Raw genomic sequence first — 23,224 nt, 5'->3', positions numbered from 1 at the left:
TGACAATGCCAGCAGAAGGGCCCAAAAGCCACAACCCTTGCAAATGCAATTTTCATAAAAAGGGCTCCCACAAAGCCAAAGGAGCAAACCCAGTCCTTGCCAATACACGGTTTGCCAATGCATGGTTTTGTTCTCATCCAACTCCCAACATCTGAGCCAAGCAGTCAAATGCTGATTAACTGCTTTCTTAAAATGGTTCTTTCATATTTTCAATGAAATTTGAAATGACATTTGTATAATGCAGTGGTACCTTGAAATACAAGCAGACCAACATACGATTTTTTTAAAGATACGAGCAGTGACTCGGTCCGTATTTTTGTTCCATGTGAAATTCCGAGATACGAGTTGTGATTTGGGAAGCTTTCAAGTTTCATTGAAAAAAGTAGGGTTAAAAAAAGTTTCAACTGGTCGTACTTCAGCACTTTTTAATGACACTTGTTTGTCACATGTCCATAACATTTTAAAAGGCAGACAAAAGCAAACCTCTTTGGATAGATTTTTATTCAAAAGGCCTGCAAGTGAATGGTGAAGGTGCAGCCAAAAAGGCAAAAACAGGTAATGATTAAATGAAAAATACATAATTGTTAAGCTTAGGTTAAGTTTAAAGTTAAAGGACATTTTTTACAATTAAGTTTTTGTGGTTTCCTTTTAAGTAAAGAAAGTTCAGTTCTAGTTTACATTTAGTGTTAAGAATGTGCAGTTTTAGTTTACATGTTTTAAGGTATTTTCACCTAGAGAAATTTGAAATATAATCTATCGATGAGATAAAAGGATAGAAGAAACACCAAAGCATCTTCCGAGAACAAAACCGAAAGTTTATTTTTAACTACAGCCGAAACTGAGCGGAACTTCAGCAGCGCAAGGCATAGCAACGGCTCTGCGTTTCTAACGGCAACAAAGTAGCAGCGACCGGACAGTTGTTAGCAAGCGCTAACACAACAAAATAACGGTGCCGATACATACAACTGACAACAGACAGACAGACGGTTAAGGACAACATCAACCAAAAATGAAAAGAAACGGTTACTTACTTCCCTACCCAGCTAAGTAGAACTTACTTCCCTACCTACCAAACCATTGAGACTGTGTCTGTTAACCGTGGCAGATATAGGAATAACAGGGCGATATGTTTTCAAAATCTAATTAAAATTAAATTAAATAATCAACATGAAGTGAGCAGCAATATTAAACTAAGGCTAGGACTTCTAAACATTAGATCACTTGCATCAAAAGCTGTGATAGTAAACAAAATAATCTCAGATAACAGACTAAATGCACTCTGTTTAACAGACATGGGCTAGAGTAGACCAATATGTAAGTTTTAATGAAGCAGCTCCTCCTGGATACAGTTATGTTCATCAGCCCCATATCACAGGGCGTGGAGGTGGAGTAGCCACAATATATGACACAGATATAGGTTTTACTGTAAAATCTATATAATAGAATTATATTAATTATATAATATGCGGAATAATCTTCCTGCCTTTATTCGGGACTCAGACACAGTCTCAATGTTTAAAACTTGACTAAAGACTTATCTGTTTATTTTGGCCTTTGAATAATCTGTTACATATTTACTACATCGCATATCTTTCTTCTCCGAGTTTCACCTGGGGAGTAACACTGCAGTCGGAGCCTACAATATCAGTATCATCACTCCGACACGGAATGAAAACCTGGCGTTCATCACAAGACATTTACATTGACAATATCAACACCCAGAATTTTCATTCTAGTTACCTTATAGCCTACTTAGCCTGATTGTGTGATTTATTTGTGTATTCATCTGTATAATTTGTTTTTGTGTAATTTGTGTGTTAACGGGCCGCCCAATGGAGGATGGGTTTTTTCACCCAGTGTGGTCTTCTGCTGCTGTAGCCCATCCGCCAAGGTTCAACGTGTTGTGCAACAACGTGTTGTGCCATGTGGACATGCCTAAATGCATTGAGTTGCTGACACGTGATTGGCTGATTCGATATTTGCGTTAATGAGCAGTTGGACAGGTGTACCTAATAAAGTGGCCGGAATGTTATACATTATATGAAATACCATAATTAATGTTTGTTGAAGTCAAACATCATTAAAAAAAAACTGATTTATCTAGTGACTGTGCTCTCAAAACTAGTCTCTCAATGAATATGGCATGTAACACAAAAGCAGAAAATATCTGACAGAGCAAGATAAATGCTTTGTTAAAAGTATTTTTTTCTTTCTTTTTATCCTCATAGCCACAGGGGCAAAAGGTTTTTCAGTCCAAACTTTTCTTGCCTCGTTAGACGGCACATAAAACATAGAAAGAACAATTTCTGTGTCAGTGATTATTCAATCATGTGCATTAATCTGATTAGAGGAATTTTGATGTCTAGTTCTCAGTGTGGAATTTGTCAAATTTTATTTAACACAATATAAATAGAAGTAAATGGGTAAAAGGGATAGCATGGGGCAGTTGTTTTACAGATATTTGAGTTGGAGTATCACTCATGATGCTTTTTAGCCAATTTCCTAAAGAATGCTTGCAAATGAATAAATAGTAAATAATAATAAAAAATAAGTAAATAAATACATGCTGCCAACCTATAAACTTTTCTTAACTAGCATCAGGACTTACGTGTCAATTACAATTACATAATCATCCCATACTCACACTATCAAACCCTCCAAGCTTGTGCACCAGCCTGTAGAGCTTAAAGAGGTTAAGGTTTCTGTAGCCTAGGACTGGCCTTTTGTTGATGGGAGTGCCTGAAGAGAGTTGATTAAAGACGATTAGCAACTCTAGAAGAGTTATGCTATAAAGGACAGGAACATTTATGCTATAAAAACATCATTTAAAATACATACAGCCCTTATAGTCCAAGCTATAATATATGTGCTTACTTGTATTTTCAACTGTTCAGCACCTAAATTGTGAAACCGTTGAGAGATAATCTCTCACATCTGTAAACACCCATGCCATGATTTGTCAAAACGTATGTCTTACCTCTGTCTTCCATGAATTTGTATAATTGTTGGAGAAAGTTCTCCCTCTCTTCTGGGAATGGCTCCACCTCTTCCTGTACAACATATGTTGAATTTAGAGAGGGTGAATGCATGGCTACACATGAAGGCTCTTCTCTTACAACACACCATAAAAAAGATTCATAATCTGAAGTACCACTCATTCTGGTATAAGCCTATATGAAGGGTCAAAACTACCAGGCAGGTTGTGATTAACTGCCTGGTGTGATGCTCGAAGGAGGAGGCACGACGAACGTTGAACGGTGCAACATAAAACGTTTAATGTGACCATAAACACGTTAAGCTCCGTGCGGAGGGCAAGCACAACAAGACACTCTCACACAGGCTCAAAAGTTTAGACAAAGACGAGCACAAGACATTGCGCGAACGCACATTAAATAGGTGATTAACGCATACCCTCGTTATCTCGAGACAAGCCACAGGTGAGACTACGAACACGCTCACAAACGACCCACACCCAAGGAACTACAAACATGGACATAACTGCACGCAGACGACATAGCGACACACCCACAGGGAAGGGTCCGGAGCTGTGACCGTGACACCAGGTGTAGCTTCTAATAACTGCCCCTTCACAATCAAGCTTAGATTTGCATTTTATTTATTTTAAAGATGATGAAAAAAAAAAAAAAATTTAAGAAGATTTTAATGGCTGGTGATGTGTGGGTACAAACATAACTTCATTACCCTATTTGGAAATGGAACTGTGGAGGAGCACCTGGCAGCAAGGACATACATATGGACGTACTCTTTTGGTTAGTCCAACAGCCAAGATTATTTATAGATAGCATAACAGGCAAGTGTTTTCTGAGTGACAATTAAAAAAAAGTCTGCTTGCACTCTGCAAAAACTTTTTTTTTAATTACATAAATCCAGGTGAGTGTAGCAATAAAATCATAGTGCAAAACCCTGTTTGCACACTTGCTTACAGAAACTGCAATATCTCCTAAGACTGGGTATGCAAATTATTTAAGAAGTGTCTTTCAGACTATTGCTGAGGATATACCTGGCAAAAGCAAATTATTTAGCAATATGGTTGTTAAAATGCCATACTGCACCTACTTGGGATTAAGCCCAGAACAAGAAACCTCTGGCATTATCATATTTTAAAGGGGAAAACAAATAACTTTTCATCATGGCAAATAAAGGGAACTTCTGTTAACACTTATTTTTTTCTGGCTTGAAAATAGCATGCCGGTTTTCTAGCAGCAATAACAACAGATAATTTCAGGTACAGCCAAAACACAACAGATCATCTTTATTGTGACCGATGGTTTCAAGTACAAGGAATATGTAGCACATGAACTATACAACATAATGTAATTCCATAGTACATTTGGACAACATGGGATGAGTAAATGAGAATTCTCACCTGTTCCTCTTCACTGCTACCATCATCCTCCTGTACCTCTTCTTCCTCTTCTTCATCCTCCTCACTGCTGGAACTTTCATCCTTCACCTCTGTCCTCCAGGTGGTGGGCACAGTTCCATTTCTCTGGAAATCCCAAGCTGCATCCAGTGCTACATTAACCCACACATACAGTCGTATGCACACACACACACACACACACACACACACACACACACACACACACACACACACACACACACACACACACACACACACACACACACACACACACACACACACACACACACACACACTATTCTTGATGACTACAGAAGAAAATCAATGTCAGGTCTTTCAGATATTTTGAGAATGGGATCAAATTGACAAAGAGAAACAATTTCAGAAGCATTGCCAGATAAAACAAAAACATTTTGCATACACAAAGGGACATGATAGGTTTTTGTTTTTCATTCCAAACCCATCATTTACAATTGCACACTGAACAACCTCATTTAAAACTCACATGACAAAATCCCAGTGCAGTGGATCTGATATTAAGAGTCAATGCAGCTACACAGAGGGGTATACGTGTGGGCAAGTGTACATGCCAAAATGTACATGCTCAAATAGGCTTATGGCTTCTTCAAAATCAATTGCTCTCAATAATTTGCCTGAAGATATAATACATTACAATTTATCTGCTAAAGGTTACTTCTGCAAGCCTACTACCAAAACAAACAGCTTACTGTTTAAATGCTCTAAGAGGGTGTATGCAGCCTGGACTCTGACCTGGCTTGAGGCTGGCATCAGCCTTTGGAGATATCTCAGCATCAAATTCACGAACGTCCTTACGCAAAACCGTTTGACTGAAAGACAAAACATGTTAGAATTTATTTACTTGTAATAATACAGGGAATTTTCTAGATCTCGCATCATTTTGCTAAAGTTTTATTCACATTTTCCACTCAGCAGCGGTTTCATGCTGTTTGTATATTCAAAGCCATAGAGTAATTAAGTTAATGATTTTGGAGAAGTGCTTTATTTGTTTGGTTATTCCTTCACCTCTCTGTCTCTCACACTTTCTCCTTTCTCCCTGTACTTCCTTGTATGTATGTATACATACGTATATATATGTATATATATATATATATATATACATTAGTGCTGTCAATTCCAGGTGCCGCGATTAAAAGTCCTCACCAGGATTTTGCTCAGGCTTCCTGGATTGTGTTGATTCCACTAATTTTACCTGGATTGCTAATTAGAAAATCTAGCAAGCTTGAGCAAAATCCTGGTGAGGACTTTTAATTGCGGCACCTGGAATTGACAGCACTAATATATATATATATATATATATATATATATATATATATATATATATATATATATATATATATATATATATATATATTAATGAACAAAATAATAGACAAAAACAATTCACAAAATTACAAGTTCTGCTATAGCGTTTTCAGGCAGATTTGTGATGGCATCTGATTAGTGTGCTTAAAATTGTTTTCTACTGATGACCGACGTGGCCAGAGGAGGATTCGTTCCCCCCCTGAGTCTTGGTTCCTCTCAAGGTTTCTTCCTCATGCCCTTAGGGAGTTTTTCCTTGCCACTGTCGCCTTTGGCTTGCTCACTGGGGGCTAGGACTCGGACACTGTAAAGCTGCTTTGTGACAACAACTGTTGTAAAAAGCGCTATATAAATAAGATTTGATTTGATCAAATTCTGCTGATATTGATCCAATTCTGATATGTGGTATCAGACAGGTGCCATCTCTTCATATTATAAAATTTGACAAAATGTTGGAGTTCCATAAAACTTACTGAAAAGTAGAAATGAGGCCTTATTAATTTAAAAATCAGCTTTCTTAAATTATTAAATAAAATTTTAAAGCTAATGGAATATCTTCTGCATCCATGTTTTTCAACTGAAGCAGGAAACACCACCTGTGTTATTTTTATTATTAACACTTATAAACCTTTCTGATACCCAAGGACACAACCAACACTCTGCTTTTACATCTAACATAGTCAGTCATACATATGCATTCCCCGTCAATTAAAATTTATTTAACTGCCATGTTTTTGGACTGTGGGAGGAAACCAACACAGGCACAGGGAGAACACTCCAAACTATAGAATAACAGCTTAGAACATTCTTCTACAAGTCCATTTCAGATATTAACCAGCTGAACATGCTGGCAGCTGATAAGAGTTACATTTGTTACGCCATAGCCACTTCTAAAACTAAACAATGCACTCAAATCCATAAATCCCAATAAATACTCTGGAAAGTAATGCACCAAGGCTTTTCAGTGGTCCAAACACAAAACTCCCTTACAACCTGCTTTTGATTTTACCACATAGGAAATCACAACCATGGAAGTGAACAAAGCACACATATTTTTCCATTAGTCGAAAAATGTTGGTGGTAGCTGAACTGAGTTTAGAGAAGGCTTCACCAAAACCAGCACTTGTCTCAGGCATCCAGCATCAGCCCATTGCCTCTGCTGATGCATAGCTATGACTGTTTTTCTATACTTTTCAACAATTTCAGTACATGTTCCGGCCACATCTTGCATAGTAATAGTCATACTTGATGTGTAGTTTCCCCAACAATGATTAAAAATGTACCATGACATTTAACCTTTGCCTGAATTATTGACAACTGTCTGAAATCAAACATTTAAATGCTACTCACAACTTTCCATCCTTGAAAGTGCGGACAAACACACTGTCTTTTTTCATCGTCACATCCTCATGGCAATCAGGAGAGATGACCTTATAAAAATAAAAATCAAAAAAGAGGGGAAAGAAATTTTTGGAAAGTATATTAACACATTGGTCTTTATTTTAGCAGGCTGCTCAAAGGCCAACCCCTTAAAAGGTACTGGAATGGTCTGCCAAAAGCATTGTAATATGAAGATCATCGTTAAATGGTACAGCAAGGGTGACCGAACACACACTCTCTCTCATTTAAGTTGAGAACACTACAAAGCATTTGGGAAACATCTACCCTATTTAATTTAAAAGCAAACAAACAAAAACATTATGACTGGAGCAAGGGTAGATGTGAGGTGTGAGGTGGACATAGCAATAAAACCAGGAATAATAAGATAACTCAAATTATTTGCAAAGCCAATAAATACACATCACCCATTAACTCAGTGGTTCCCAAAGTGGGGGGCGCGCCCCCTAGGTGGGGCGCGGAGCTATTGCAGGGGGGGCGCGGAGCTTGAAAGTAAAACGTGCACATGTGTCAATATTAGGGATGCACCGATTCCGATATTAATATCTGAAAAAATTCTATATCGGGTATCAGTGACAATGTGACCGATCCATTAAAACAGATCTATTCAGTCTAATTCTATGCTTGTAACGCTTTTCGGAGTTACACTCCGACACGGACAGAAAACTTGGACAGTTAACAGGCGAGTGAAACACGAAGCAGAGAAGAGGTGAATCACTCACTCGTACTCGCGCTGGTGCTATTCCACTTAGTCCGTTTATGTGCTGGTTGACCAAAATAAACCTGGGCTCCATCATTACTTGACTGTTCATACATGAACTGGTGAGTTGTCCAAAGCTCATTGAATGCGTTACTTACAGAAATAAAATAAAGATAAAATAAAGAGCAGTGGTCTGAGTCTGTCTACGGCAGAAAGCTAAAAAAAACAACAATATTCCATACGTGCACTCAACTCGCTCCCTTAAAGAGACAGTACACATATTTCTGGCCGTTACATGCTTTGTGCTCTGCGTGATGTCAACGCTAGCAAACTAGCCGCATAGGTATTGCTGTTTCTCTTATTTCATCTCCTTATTTATTTAAAATGATATTTAGAATTCTTGAACCATTTCAAAGGTTTCTTGCAGTTTATTTTTTTCATGTTTGACCAAAGTTGTGAACTTATTGTTTTTGTCTGTTTCAGGTTCTTTGATATTTTACATTCAATGTTATATTCATAATTGCCCTGACTGAACAAATGCAAGTTGTGCTTTTTTTTACATGTTTTTATGTGTGTTTAAGTGTGCTATACTGGTGCAGAGTTTTCAATAAACTTGTAATTCAGTATGTCTGTGTTTAAAAAAAAAAATGTTTTAAGTCGATTCAGCACTGTTTTATCAGATCGGTATCGGATCAGTATCGGCCGATACCAAGCCTCAGATAGATATGAATGGGTATCGGAAGTGAAAAACGTGAATCGGTGCATCCCTAGAGGGGGGGGGGGGGGGGGGGGCGCAAAAATATTCTCATCTACTAAAGGGGGGCACGGCAGAAAAAGTTTGGGAACCACTGCATTAACTGATGTGAATTACCATTAAATGATTCCATAGATTTGATTGAAGTGTGCCGATGTGACAGACCTTTTGTTATATATTTTGTTTATTATACATTGTAAATTGGATTATGCAAAGAAAATTAATATTTTCTATTTAATATTAATAAAATAAAATATTTAATAAAACAAAAATATATCCTAAATAAAAAAATTGGGATTTTACAAACTCATAAGTGGTCATCGATAAGGTCTTCCTCCCTCATCAGGGTGTTAAACTGCTGAAAGTCTTTATGCTAAAATGACAAACACTTGTTTTGTTATCTTTGATCTGGTCATTTGTACAATGTAAAATGAACTGAGCAAAGTAGGTAAAATGTTGAAAGCAATTTGAACTTTAGTGGCCATTCATAATTTCATCTCTTACCAGGGTGGCAAAAACATGACACACATCTGAATATTCCTTGCTTGTTCAGGAATATGCAAAAGTTCAAAATAATTTGAAAGGTAGTTCACATCCATACGTCAGATGAAGGCTGTAACATGTATAGCTGCTTATTTATCTTCACCATTCAGGGGGGAAAATTCTCCAATCAATAATTAGAATGTATTAGGTTCCCGTCACATCTTGGTCACTGAATCTTCAAAATTACAATGCATATTATCTACAGTTGTGATCAAATTTATTCAACCCCCAATGCTGCGAAGGGTTTTATGGAATTCAGTGCACATTTGTAATTGTGTTCATAATGAAATCTTACAAGGACTTGTTAAAGAACTAAATGCAACTAAGATAGCATCAATTTTTTTGTCATAAAGTATTAAATGGCCTTTTTGTGATTTCTTCATTGACACAATTATTCAACCCCTTTACGACTACCACTCCTAAGAACAGAGGTTCATTCCAGTGTTTTTCATCAGGTATTGAAAACATCTGTGGATGTCAACGAGCAGCAATCAAGCATGATAAGCACCAATTAGGCAGATTTAAAAGGACTGTGATACTCAGCTCCTTCTAGACATCTACTGGTGTGTTTCCAAGCATGGTGAAGGCAAGAGAATGGTCCCAGAAGACAAGAGAAGAGGTTATTGCTCTTCACAAGAATGGCAATGGATATAAAAAGATTGCGAAGTTGTTAAATATTCCAAGAGACACTATCGGAAGTATCATTCGCAAGTTCAAGTTAAAGGGCACAGTGGAAACGTTACCTGGTCGTGGCAGAAAGAAGATCCTGACCGCGACTGCTGTGCGCTACCTGAAGCGTAATGTGGAGAAAAATCCCCGCGTGACTGCTAAGGAACTGAAAAAAGACCTGTCAGATGTGGGCACTGAAGTTTCAGCTCAGACAATAAGGCGCGCACTGCATAACGAAGACCTCCATGCCAGAACGCCCAGACGCACCCCCTTGCTGACTCCAAAGAACAAGAAAAGTCGACTGCAGTATGCCAAAAGTCATGTGGACAAGCCACAAAGGTTTTGGAACAGTGTACTGTGGTCAGATGAAACTAAATTAGAACTGTTTGGGACAATGGACCAGCGCTATGTTTGGAGAAGGAAGAACCAGGCTTATGAACAAAAGAACACCTTGCCTACTGTGAAGCATGGCGGGGGGTCAATTATGCTTTGGGGCTGTTTTGCTTCTAATGGTACAGGAAAGCTTCAACGTGTGCAGGGTACCATGAATTCCCTTCAGTACCAGGAGATCTTGGAGGAAAATGTGATGGAGTCAGTCACAAACCTGCGGCTTGGGAGACGTTGGACCTTCCAACAGGACAATGATCCGAAGCACACATCCAAGTCCACTAGAGCATGGTTGAACATGAAAGGCTGGAACATTCTAGAGTGGCCATCGCAATCACCAGACTTAAATCCAATTGAGAACCTCTGGTGGGACCTAAAGAAGGCAGTTGCAGTGCGCAAGCCTAAGAATGTGACTGAACTGGAGGCTTTTGCCCATGAAGAATGGGCTAAGATACCCATAGGTCGCTGCAAGACACTTGTGTCAAGCTATGCTTCACGCTTGAAAGCTGTCATAACTGGAAAAGGATGTTGTACTAAGTACTAAAAAATAATGTCACTAGGGGGTTGAATAAAACTGATAATGATGTGAGCACAGTAAAGACATTTGTGGTTATTCCATCATAAATATTATGTTATGTTTGTCTAATTTATAAGTGCCTCTTTGATATAATTGTAAATAAGATGACTGAAATGATCAAAATCAATGTCAAACTGGCCAAAACACTTTATTTCAGTGGGGGTTGAATAAATTTGATCACAACTGTACATGCAAACAAGCTCCCTGGAACATTTATCAAAAGCTTCCTCAGCTTCCATCAAACCTAAAACAAGTGCATGTACTTCACTGAACATCATTGGGGCTTTGATTGGACCCAGTTGTTTGATCCAAGACCAAAATACACCAGAGACCAAAACATGGCCACAAATATGAGACATGAGCTGGGTACAAAATGAATGAGGTGTACTCACACAGGAAACAACCTTCATCCAACTACATGGTAGTACCATACTCCATTTATGGTAGTAAATACTAGATAGAAAAACTATAGGACCCTTGTTTAGAAAGTTTGCAGTTTTAGACCACCCTAAGCATTATTTGGAGCAAATGGCTACAGTTCCTGGTGAACTAACGTATTTACCTGAACAAAAATGGCCACAAAGAAAACTGAAAACGTTGTTGTCTGTTGTATGTTGTCTGTTGTACTGTTGATTTGTGTTGCACCACAGTTCCGGAGGAACGAAATTTCGTTACACTGTGTACCTGTACTCAGATGTAATGACAATAAAAAGCCACTTGACTTGACCACAAAGAAAACTTTTGCAAAGGTCATTTCAGTCTTAAAACTGTAAGATATATGAAGAGGTCAAGGAAACTGAATGATCTACAGATTTTTTGCAATGCAAAACCGCTAATTATTATATAAAATATTAAGTGTTGTTATCTTGGCCAAAGGAAAATGTACAATGTACCGAATTCATCAATACCAAAAATTGTGTAAGATATGGTTATACAATAAGACAAAAATATCTTTCGGTGTTCACAGAAAGTCATGTGAAATACATATTTGGCAGACGTTCTTATGCAAGAGTGATTATTTTTAATAATTTTTTTTTATCATGTTACAGATGTAGATAACATTAGGAGGGTGGTCCAAGAACCCTCATTACTATAGCACAGAGCACTTATATTATTCCAACAGATCTTAACTGCCAATAATAACTTTTTTGGGCAATGTTCTTTTGAAGATCAGCAAATCCCCTGCAAGCAGTGATGTCAGTAACGCGTTACTGTGACGGGCAGGTGTGAGCAACAAAAAGGAAGCGATCACGCCAAGTCTCAGGGAAAAAGGGTGGTTTAATATAAAGTGTGCAAACCTAAAACCCGTGCAATAGATCCGAATTAAGGATATAATGACCAGCGGTCAACTGGTACAAAGACAAGGCATATATAGACAGACAAACGACCATCAGGTGGGAACGGATCACGGGCTCCGCCCACCTGAGGGGCGTACACGACGTCACAAGACAACAACAACACAGCCGCTGTGGACAGAGGCGGCCGGTAGGGGGCCGCCTCACCGTGACAGACCCCCCCACCAAGCCGCACTCCCCTCCACTGGGTGTGTGGCACACAGCGGCTGCACAACAACACGAAGGGGCAGGAAGGCAAGGACAGGCAGGGAAACACCTCCTGCAGTCCACGAGCTGAAACACAAAACACATAACATTAGTCAGCTCACCTCCCTGGGCGGGACCCTGGACCGACTGGGCCGTCAACAAGACAAAACCACGCCCCGGTCGGTCACAGGGCCCTCACGCCCTAACCGGCGTTTAGCCAGAGAGCCCCACAAAAGTGTGCGTGCGTGCAGGCTACTCCCTGGGGCACGGTCCTAACCACCTCCTGGACCTACCTCTCATCTCGGCGCACCTCGACCCTGGGCAACCCTAACCGGCCAGGGAGACCGCCCCTCACGGGGGAGTACATAGCAAGGTGGACTCCTCCACCCCACCGGAGGTTCCAGGGGGGAAACACTCCTTCCCTATGTGGGCCGGCTACACCCCAAGACCTCTTGGTACCGCCGAGCATGAGGGGGGACCTCTGTCTTCAGCAGGAGCTCTTCAGACAGGAGCCCTCAGGTCCCCATACATCCGGGGAGCCCTCACCCTCCAGGGGGGGCTCTTTAAGACCGGGCTCCCGTCACCCCATCACATAAGGGGGCTCCTGCCTACTTAGGAGGTCCCACAAGGTCCAGGAGGGCCGCTATTCACCACCAGGAGCAACCTGCAACACATGACATACACACACGCACACATACACAAAACACTCACGCGCACTACCCTGCTCAGGGCCTCCCTTGGGAGCGACGCCCTCCGTACCACACCCCGTGGCACGGGACCACAGCCGGTCCACCCCCAAACACACATTCAGGGGGAGGAGCATGCGTGGAATTACATAAAACAAAACAAAATCACGCAACACGCTAGGACAAAACAAACACGCAAGGACTAGACAAAACAAACGGTGCAAAACGGCAAACGGACAGGATCCCACACATGCGCGCTCTACTCAAACAAACAATGGTGACGCGCCGCTCGAGTCCGCAGTCGCTCCCCACATCAAACACTAGACACACGGGGGAGCGAGGCGACCGTGACGAGCGGCGACCGCGTCACACATAAAACATTCAATGAGTAACACACGCGAGCGACGCACACCGATCCATACGTCCGTTCACTCACACACACCTACACACGCGTGTAATCACACAACACGAAGTAACGTGTAACCGCCCTGGTCACCGCCGTGCTGCACACACACACAACGTTTCAGCACGGCAGGGCTCTTCAACAACAAACAAAACACCACGTAGACAAGCACTTACCACGAGACATGACCACGAACGAAGGAGAAAGAAAAAGAGACTCGGCGGCTTCCGAAGGGTGGCTGGTCATTCTGTGACGGGCAGGTGTGAGCAACAAAAAGGAAGCGATCACGCCAAGTCTCAGGGAAAAAGGGTGGTTTAATATAAAGTGTGCAAACCTAAAACCCGTGCAATAGATCCGAATTAAGGATATAATGACCAGCGGTCAACTGGTACAAAGACAAGGCATATATAGACAGACAAACGACCATCAGGTGGGAACGGATCACGGGCTCCGCCCACCTGAGGGGCGTACACGACGTCACAAGACAACAACAACACAGCCGCTGTGGACAGAGGCGGCCGGTAGGGGGCCGCCTCACCGTGACAGTTACTTAGTAACGCGTTACTCTAATCTTACCACTTTTTTCGGTAACGAGTAATATAACGCGCTACTATTTCCAGTCCAGTAATCAGATTAAAGTTACTTATCCAAATAACTGTGCGTTACTATTTATATTTTCCCTAGTAAAATATATATTTTTGCTTTCTTCTTGGCTCAATTCTACTTTTGCGTCTGACCGTAGCGCTCGAATCCGCACGCTGCGCGCGACCCTGTGAGAGCGCGAGCACGTTTTACAAGTCATTCTTTGCAGTGTCCTCCCGAAACGATATGTGGTAGTATAAAGAAACACCCCTCAAAAACAGGGGAAGGAACATTTACCTGATGAATTTTAATGTTGCTTTGTGTTCCACGTTTGAAAAGTGCTGGAATTTTGACTAACGTCGCCTACTTTAAAATGCTTGAAATTGTAATGGTATTTCGTTTCACAAGCTGTCTGACTGAACTGGGGTGGGTTTCCCGAAACGTTCGTAGCTTCATACGAGGTTACGAAGTACTTGGCGCTACGAACGTTTCGGGAAACCCACCCCAGTTCGCTTGTATTACGTTAACAAATAAATTTACAAATAATACCGCGCAGCTACACAAACGTAATGTCAGGAGATACTGTAGCGACTCCTACTCCTCACGGCGAGTCTTGCCCTTTAAGTGACACTGGGGGGCGGAGCCTGCGCGCGCCAGGGTTGCGTTATCAATAAAGTTTCCCTCCTCTGGATTTTTGGATTAAGCAGTTTCTGCCTCGGTTACCGAACCTGCTTCAATACATTGTTACTGTTAAAAATGCACTTCCAATAAAGTGAGTATTGAAAAAATTAATTTTGCTGCTGAATGTAACTACTAAAGTAACTTGTAATCTATCTATCTAATGTTGAGCCACAAAATCTCGGTGATTTTCCTCAGCACGGTCACCATTGCGGCCTTGTACATTTGTAAAGCTGTTTTATGAAACAGCTGTTTAAAATACTAAATAAATAAGCTTTCACTGAAGTCAAACTACTAAAGTAGTAGTAGTACATACTACTTCTTATTAGGGCAGTATTAATAGATATATTGCTACATGTTCATAATAAATAATATTTTAACTGCCTCCAAGATTGATAAATAAGCCAAACCAAAGAAAATAAAAATGTTACTTTTAATGTTGTTCAATAAACTAGTCTCTGTGTTCATCAAAATATTTCCATTTTAATCAGTTATATTTTCATAATTTAGTTTTTGTTGCTTCTTATTGCACACAAGGGTACACACAAGGCCAACACTCCCTAATAAAAACAAATACACTGCAGTCATCCCATCATTCTTCCCACTATGCACTCACACTGGAAGAAAACATTGTAGCCAATGACATGCTTTGTTTTTTTCTTTTTCAAATGCAACTAATTTTATAGAGAACCTTCAGATGGTGCTAGAGAGCATAGCACTACTAACAACAACCAGGAGGTGTCACTCAAAACTCCCTATAAAATGAAGATGCATGGTCCTAGTTTTCATACTACTGGAGTAATACTGAACAGTAATAATTACAGATTACTTAATAAACACAGAACTTTTCTGTCAATAAATATTTTAAAGCTTCACTGACACACTAGCTTTGTAAATCACTTAAAATTAATAAGTATTTTTCTTTATTATTTAGATTATTTGTATATATTTATAATCTAAATGCAAGTCACGTGTTCTAGGAGAAAATTAAAATTAAAGTGAATATATATATATATATATATATATATATATATATATATATATATATATATATATATATATATATATATATATATATATCATATTTTCCGGACTATAAACCGCTACTTTTTTCCCCACGATTTGAACTATGCGACTTATAATGAGGTGAGGCTTTTCTGATTTTGTTTAACCCGTCAGGGGGCGGAGGAGAAAGTGAATCAGGTGGATGTCAAAGTTGTAAATCAAAGAAGAAAGTGCTCATTTTCATTTAGCACATGCAAGCAGCAGGCACAATGGATAATTTTTGTTTGGCACAAACCAACATATGTTGTGCCAAGTTTCACCTTGTTTCACACGCATAAAGATGTTACAGATGATATTCGGGAGTTACAGTGATTATAACTTAGTTCATTGAGCACTCTGATTCATAATACTGCTGTAATATTGTGACGTCGAGGTGAGCTTCGGTATAGCCAGTGTGTGTTTTTTTTTATTTTTTTTATATATTTAACACCCTTGAGCCAGTGTGGCTTTGGACATAGATAATGCCGTGCCGTTTCCTGTGATGGATAATTAATGTCTAGCTCTTATTTATGCATAGAAACCTATGACAAAATAATCTGTAGCGTCTTTATGCGCGGATAAACAAGGGGAGTCGGAGTTCGATACAACACTGGCTGAAAGCCAAATCTGTCGCATGTGAAATGCTACAGGCACTGTTTGGAAACTGATCAGTTCAGTTAAATGTATTCAGTTCAATAGATATATGCGGCTTTTAGCCCGGTACGGCTACATTTTTTTTTTTTTTTACTTTGTAGGTGTGGCTTATATTGAGATGCATTCTATAGTCCAGAAAATACGGTGTGTGTGTGTGTGTGTATAATATATATATATATATATATATATGTGACGCTCGGGGCTGGACGAAGGACGAGACACGAAATCCTTCTTGACGGACGTCACTTTAAGTTTATTAACATATATTGCGCAATAGCGCACGGGGAACAGAGATACATACACAGCAACGTGTAGACTTTAGACAACGACGAGCACAGGACACTGCGCGAGCGCACATTAAATAGACAAACCACATTAACCCACATGTGATAACGAGACGATTCACAGGTGAGACGGATTATCACATGACATAGCCATCACCACGGAATATCCACAGACGCAGACGATGCACATAGACTACGTAAACACACGCCCAAAAGGCAGGGGCCGGGGTCCTCAACGTGACAATATATATATATATATATATATATACACTGTGGGGTATATACTAAAATAAGTATTTAGTCAGTCACCAATTGTGCAAGTTCTCCCACTTAAAAAGATGAGAGAGGCCGGAAATTGACATCATAGGTAGACCTCAACTATGAGAGACAAAATGTGAAAAAAAAATTGAGAAAATCATTTTGTCTGACTTTTAAAGAATTTATTTGCAAATAATGGTGGAAAATAAGTATTTGGTCAATAACAAAAGTTCATCTCAATACTTTGTTGTATATCCTCTGTTGGCAATGACAGAGGTCAAAGGTTTTCTGTAAGTCTTCACAAGGTTGGCACACACTGTTGCTGGTATGTTGGCCCATTCCTCCATGCAGATCTCTTCTAGAGCAGTGATGTTTTGGGGCTGTCGGCGGGCAACACGGACTTTTAACTCCCTCCAAAGGTTTTCGATGGGGTTGAGATCGGGAGACTGGCTAGGCCACTCCAGGACTTTGAAATGTTTCTTACGAAGCCACTCCTTTGTTGCCCTGGCAGTGTGCTTGGGATCATTGTCATGCTGAAAGACCCAGCCACATTTCATCTTCATTGCCCTTGCTGATGGAAGGAGGTTTGCACCCAAAATCTCACAATACATGGCCCCATTCATTCTTTCATGTACATGGACCAGTCGTCCTGGTCCCTTTGCAGAGAAACAGCCCCAAAGCATGATGTTGCCACCCCCATGCTTCACAGTTGGTATGGTGTTCTTTGGATGCAACTCAGCATTCACTGTCCTCCAAACACGACGAGTTGTGTTTTTACCAAATAGTTCTACTTTGGTTTCATCTGACCATATGACATTCTCCCAATACTCTTCTGGAACATCCAAATGCTCTCTAGCAAACTTCAGATGTGCCTGGATATGGACTGGCTTAAGCAGGGGGACACGTCTGGCACTGCAAGATCTGAGTCCCTGGCGTCGTAGTGTGTTGCTAATGGTAGCCTTTGTAACATTGGTCCCAGCTTTCTGCAGGTCATTCACTAGATCCCCCCTTGTGGTTCTGGGATTTTTCCTCACCGTTCTTGTGATCATTTTGACCCCACGGGCTGAGATCTTGCGTGGAGCCCCAGATCGAGGGAGATTATTAGTGGTCTTGTAGGTCTTCCATTTTCTGATTATTGCTCCCACAGTAGATTTCTTCACACCAAGCTGCTTGCCTATTGCAGATTCAGTCTTCCCAGCCTGGTGCAGGTCTACAATTCGGTTTCTGGTGTCCTCCGACAGCTCTTTCATCTTCACCATAGTGGAGTTTGGAGTGTGACTGTTTGAGGTTGTGGGCAGGTGTCTTTTATACTGTTAACGACTTCAACAACGACTTTAACGACAGGTGCCATTAATACAGGTAATGAGTGGGGGAAAGAGGAGCCTCTTAAAAAAGAAGTTACAGGTCTGTGACAGCCAGAAATCTTGCTTGTTTGTAGGTGACCAAATACTTATTTTCCACCATTATTTGCAAATAAATTCTTTAAAAGTCAGAGAAAATGATTTTCTCAATTTTTTTTCCACATTTTGTCTCTCATAGTTGAGGTCTACCTATGATGTCAATTACAGGCCTCTCTCATCTTTTTAAGTGGGAGAACTTGCACAATTGGTGACTGACTAAATATATATTAGGGGTGGGCATAGATAAATTTTTTTAATCTAGATTAATTTCACTGAAATCTTGAAATTAATCTAGATTAATCTAGATTAAAATGGCTCATTCAGAATATGCGTGCTATCCAAGTAATGACTAAAAGTCAGTTTTTGAGATAGGGTTTCTTAATACAGAGGGTGCATTAGACCAGGGGCTCATCTCCTGTTTCCAAAATGCATCAATGACTGCTTGAGAAAGCTGTTCTACTTTGATACTTGAAGAAAAAAAAAACATGCTCAATAAAATGTAGGCTACTCATGTTCAATTGTTTATTCAGTTAAACATGAAAATAGTACTGAATGCCTACATACTTTAAGAGGGCATATTCAGTCAAACATGAATTTGTAAGCCTACATACTGTACATTAAAAGGGGTTTATAAGGGGGTTGATATGTTTATTCAGTTAAACATGAGATTTGAAATTTAAGCCAACATTTAGTACATTTCAGTGGGGAACCGTCAGGGCCCTCTACGCCAGGGGTCTCCAACCTTTTTGGAACTGGGAGCTACTTCTTGGATACCAGTTATTGCGGAGGGCTACCGGGGGGGCGTAGTGGCGGCAGCGAACGAAAGTTGCGTGTGCGAGTGTCAATTGCTAAGCGGGAAGACCGCTAGCAACCGCGGACAATCTATAATAGTAGCAAAAACATAAACGATGCAGCGCTTTGGTGCATGGCGCTATAGTGAGCTATTTTTAAAACAAGCCCGCGGGCGACTCATGACGTAGGTGACCCCTGATTTATTCAATATTGACGGCAGCCTAACTTTTTGATTGACAGCTAATTGAGCAATAGAACAAGAGAGGGAGTGTGTTATCGTGAATATATGTACATGCCGTTACTTGACAACGCGTCCGCGGAGTGATACAGAGAACGAGAATACCGTGCTGTTATCACACATATCTGCAGGGTTAGAACACTTCTCAACCAGTCGGATTGTGAACTAACTGTTGTATAATTGACGAATAATCATTTAGTGTTAGAAGGGGAGGGACAACTGTGAATTTTGATTGGACATAAATTTAAGTAGATTTCTCGATGGGACCAATTAGGTTTACAAATTTATATGTAATTCATTGGCCCTTTGGCGAGCTACTCGGAAAGGGGTGGCGAGCTACTGGTAGCTCGCGAGCGACGTGTTGGAGACCCCTGCTCTACGCCCTCTCAGAGAGCCTAAAATATTCTTAAAACAAATATATATAATATAATTTATCCAATTTTAATTTATCTACTTACAGTTTTACAATCAACATCTAAACAATTACAAAAATATAAGCAAATAAATTATTTAACCGTGTCTATTCAATCTGTGTTGGAAGGTGAGGGGTTAAGTGGAAGCCTGTGAGCTTGTGTCTCCCCCTATCAGGACTGTGATGCCCGCTGTTCATTTACAGAGGGCCAGGCCGTTATAATTCAGCGCAATACCAGTTTCAAATGACAGTAAAATTGACTAATCATACCTTCCCTCTTAGTGGGAAGCTTAACTGTATGATAATTTCCGCCCGCTGTGGCGACGCTAGCTGTCGTTAGCGTACCACCGCTAGCTAGTTTCGATTCATTCCTTTGATGTCCTCTTGGGCGTTGTTTACATATTCTGCTTCCGAGGAACACGGAGCTGTGAACCTTATTTTGTTGGAACCTTATTTTGCTTAAGAAGTTATCTAGTACAGATATTATTGTTTATTGCATTTGTAAAGCTGTACTGTTGTCTCATTATTTATTTATTTTTTATTAGTTAATTAGGAGAGGAAATGAATTTTTTTCGAGGGGTGGGGTGGGGGGGGATGGGAGCGGGCCCAGGTATAATGGTCACGGTTCGCTACTGGTACATTTAACCTGTTTTCGGCGGCGGCGAATCTTCCCCTGGGCTGCATCAGTTCTTGACCCAGCGTCAGCCGCATTAGCAAATGGGTGCTTTGCGTTTAAATGGTACTTCAGACTGGTAAAACTCCTACAATAAACTAATTCCATGTTGCATAAGGTACAAACAACTTTAGTCATGTCAATGTCTCCATTAGGAAGCTTCTTAAAAATTAATTTTCCATGAAGCAAACCTGGCGGCTTCATGGCTGCATCTATCCAAGCACACGTGTGATTTGTTGTGGGTGGTAAATCACTGGTTTGAAAACTCGTTCTCGCCACCTACTGTGCAATTTGGTTAGGAATACAGCCGAGCAAAAGTATCAAGGTGAATGTCATCAGTTTGCTTACCTATTTTGACCCAGTTCCCAACCCAACTTTAAGAATAGATTAACGGTGATATATAACGGCCGACTAATTGAATTAATTAAAGAAAGCCGCCAAAGTTTGATTATCAATTGTTTTATATATCACTTATAAATCAAAGATGTCAAAGACCACAAATACAAGTGTTCTGTATGTACAAACAAGTAGCAAATTCAAAAAACTGGGCTTAACACAAAAAACAGATAACCTATGTCGTAGGTTTGACGTTAATTTAGCTGAGAAAACGAAGTGTATTTTGAACGTAAAACAGGGTTGCCAACTCTCTCGCAATGAGCGTGAGACACATGCATTTGACTGTCTTCACACGCCATACATCCGCTGAAACAAAATCTACATCCATGATTCAATGAGTTACTAGTTCGCTCTGGCGCCAACCACTTGCGATCGATCGATCGCAATATAATGCTTAATGTGTCCATTTTACACCCCCCCCCCCACTCTCCCAAAATCAATTCTCACTCCAAGTGATTTTGAAAAGTTGGCAACCCTGTGTAAAATCCATTTGTCGGATTCTAAGGGTGAGCCTACTGCCCTGCGTTTACCCTCATTAAATGCCCTTACCCTATAAAAACACTACACTATAAAAATGGGCACATGATTAGTCAGCATGAAAAGAGACACGGCTTACTGTTGCTAAAAACACAACTCAGTGTGACATCGCCTTTATGATTGCCAGCTAATGTTAAGTGAATACTGCAGCGCGTCATGAACATAATTAGGTTAGTTAGCTAATATATCTAACCTAACTAGCACTTACTGACAGCTAAAGCTGGGGTGTCTTCTGTGTGTTATATTTATAACTTACATTGATGTGTTTCTTCAAGTTCGAAGGTGAATTTTTGAAGGCCAATATTTCACCCTCTTTAGGGAGGCAGAGATGGCACTTCATCCTATAGGAATTTACTTTCGCTCCAGCAAACGCAAACACTGTCTCTAGGTAGGGCCAGGGTGGTCTCCTTCCTCACCCTCACCGCCACGATCACTCGATGTTGAAGGTGTGGAAGGTGCCAATATATGTACATTAAATGCCAACAAGCTTATTATGCAGCACTTATGCTGCTCTTCTGCTGTTACCAAACATGGTACCATCTCTTTTAATGAGACAAAAAGCAAATTATTTGGAATAATTTTGAGTATATATGTATTTGTATAAATATGTAAATTAAGCTGAAGGTGCTGGAAAATACTAAAAATGGACCTTCAAAGTGCCGTACAAGTGCATGAATTCCACCTTGTAACTTCGCACACACAAAAATTGAGAGGTGCACGACCTCGCAACATGAGGCCAACGCGCATGGGCGGAGCCACCGCGATTGCATCATTTTTGCTGCGCGGACCCTTGCGGCAGTTACGACGTGTCAAGTGAACCTAGATTACGAAGCTCAAGTGTTCAGTGAAAGGAAGCAGCAGAGTAAACGAGACGCGATCGGAGCATGCGTAGTTTTCTCATAAGACAGCCTGATCGCTTGACCCGGTGACAGCGCCAGCTAACATGTTTATAATTGTAACAAGTAACTATACAGCACATAAAAGCGTGACCCTAGATTTAGATACGCTTTGATCATAAATACAGTATAGAAAAAAACGAACAATGTTCTTGTGCGTGTGTACAGTGTGAGAAAGAGCGATTGCGTTGCTGAGATGGGCGGCGGTGAAGGCAACACTCCACAACACTCCACAGTGCTGCCACTGCTCCTCCACGCACAGGAGGAGTTTTTAAAAAAGTCAGTCAACTCCGGTCCGTCGTTAACCAGACCCATTGTGTGTGTGTGTGTGTGTGTGGTGTGTGTGTGTGTGTGTGTGTGTATATATATATATATATATATATATATATATATATATATATATATATATATATATATATATAAAATATATAAAGTCATCCAAGCTTACCAGGGCAGGATACCACATCATCTTCTTCTTGTCCCCTGAGGCAAGGCCTTCCACATATACCACCTTGCCATAGAGCTCCTCATTCTGTTGCTGGTCACCTTCTTCTTCTTCACTGGATGATGAAGAGGACTCTTCCTCTTGACTGTCATAAAGGGGAGTTACATATGCCAGCATTAAGCAAACATAATTCACAATCTAAAGCATCAAATCAAGAAATTATACACGTGTATAGAAAAGGACTACTGGCCTTGTTTTGGACAAACATTGTTTAGTGACAAAGCAATGCTATTACAAAATCAATACGTCCCTTCCCATCACTGAATGGTTAACACAGATGTCAGCACAAATAAGGCTTTGCATCTCACTGTGTGCTTCGTCTATTACAAGTTGTTGAGCCATGTGCCCTTGCCTACAATACCAGCAGAAAGAGGAGCTCCCTGTTCCTTGTCCTCGTCGCCTTGTTATGGATAAGCGTAATTGCTAATTATGCTGCGCCTGATGAGGGGACCACTCACTCGCCGCTGTTCGATGCGGCTCTTGGCTAAGAGT

The 23,224-nt window shown here is 40.4% G+C and overlaps 1 protein-coding gene and 1 long non-coding RNA gene across 5 annotated transcripts in view; one reads left to right on the top strand and one right to left on the bottom strand.

Annotated features, from left to right (window-relative positions):
- Positions 1 to 23,224, top strand: part of LOC143476077 (uncharacterized) — a 228,238-nt gene that overhangs the window by 59,521 nt on the left and 145,493 nt on the right. The window lies entirely within an intron of this gene.
- Positions 1 to 23,224, bottom strand: part of arid4b (AT-rich interaction domain 4B) — an 88,971-nt gene that overhangs the window by 16,051 nt on the left and 49,696 nt on the right. For all 4 annotated transcript variants that reach the window (XM_076973789.1, XM_076973791.1, XM_076973792.1 and 1 more), the window contains exons 8-13: positions 22,676 to 22,817; positions 7,076 to 7,155; positions 5,156 to 5,232; positions 4,388 to 4,536; positions 2,978 to 3,050; positions 2,645 to 2,739 (exon numbers count right to left, since the gene is read on the bottom strand). In XM_076973789.1, coding sequence (XP_076829904.1) covers positions 2,645 to 2,739; positions 2,978 to 3,050; positions 4,388 to 4,536; positions 5,156 to 5,232; positions 7,076 to 7,155; positions 22,676 to 22,817 — 616 coding nt within the window. The remainder of the gene's footprint in view (positions 1 to 2,644; positions 2,740 to 2,977; positions 3,051 to 4,387; positions 4,537 to 5,155; positions 5,233 to 7,075; positions 7,156 to 22,675; positions 22,818 to 23,224) is intronic.

The sequence above is a fragment of the Brachyhypopomus gauderio genome, chromosome 15 (genome assembly GCF_052324685.1).
Source record: "Brachyhypopomus gauderio isolate BG-103 chromosome 15, BGAUD_0.2, whole genome shotgun sequence".
In the NCBI taxonomy this organism is placed as follows: Eukaryota; Metazoa; Chordata; class Actinopteri; order Gymnotiformes; family Hypopomidae; genus Brachyhypopomus; species Brachyhypopomus gauderio.
This window is presented reverse-complemented; position numbering and strand designations above follow the sequence as displayed.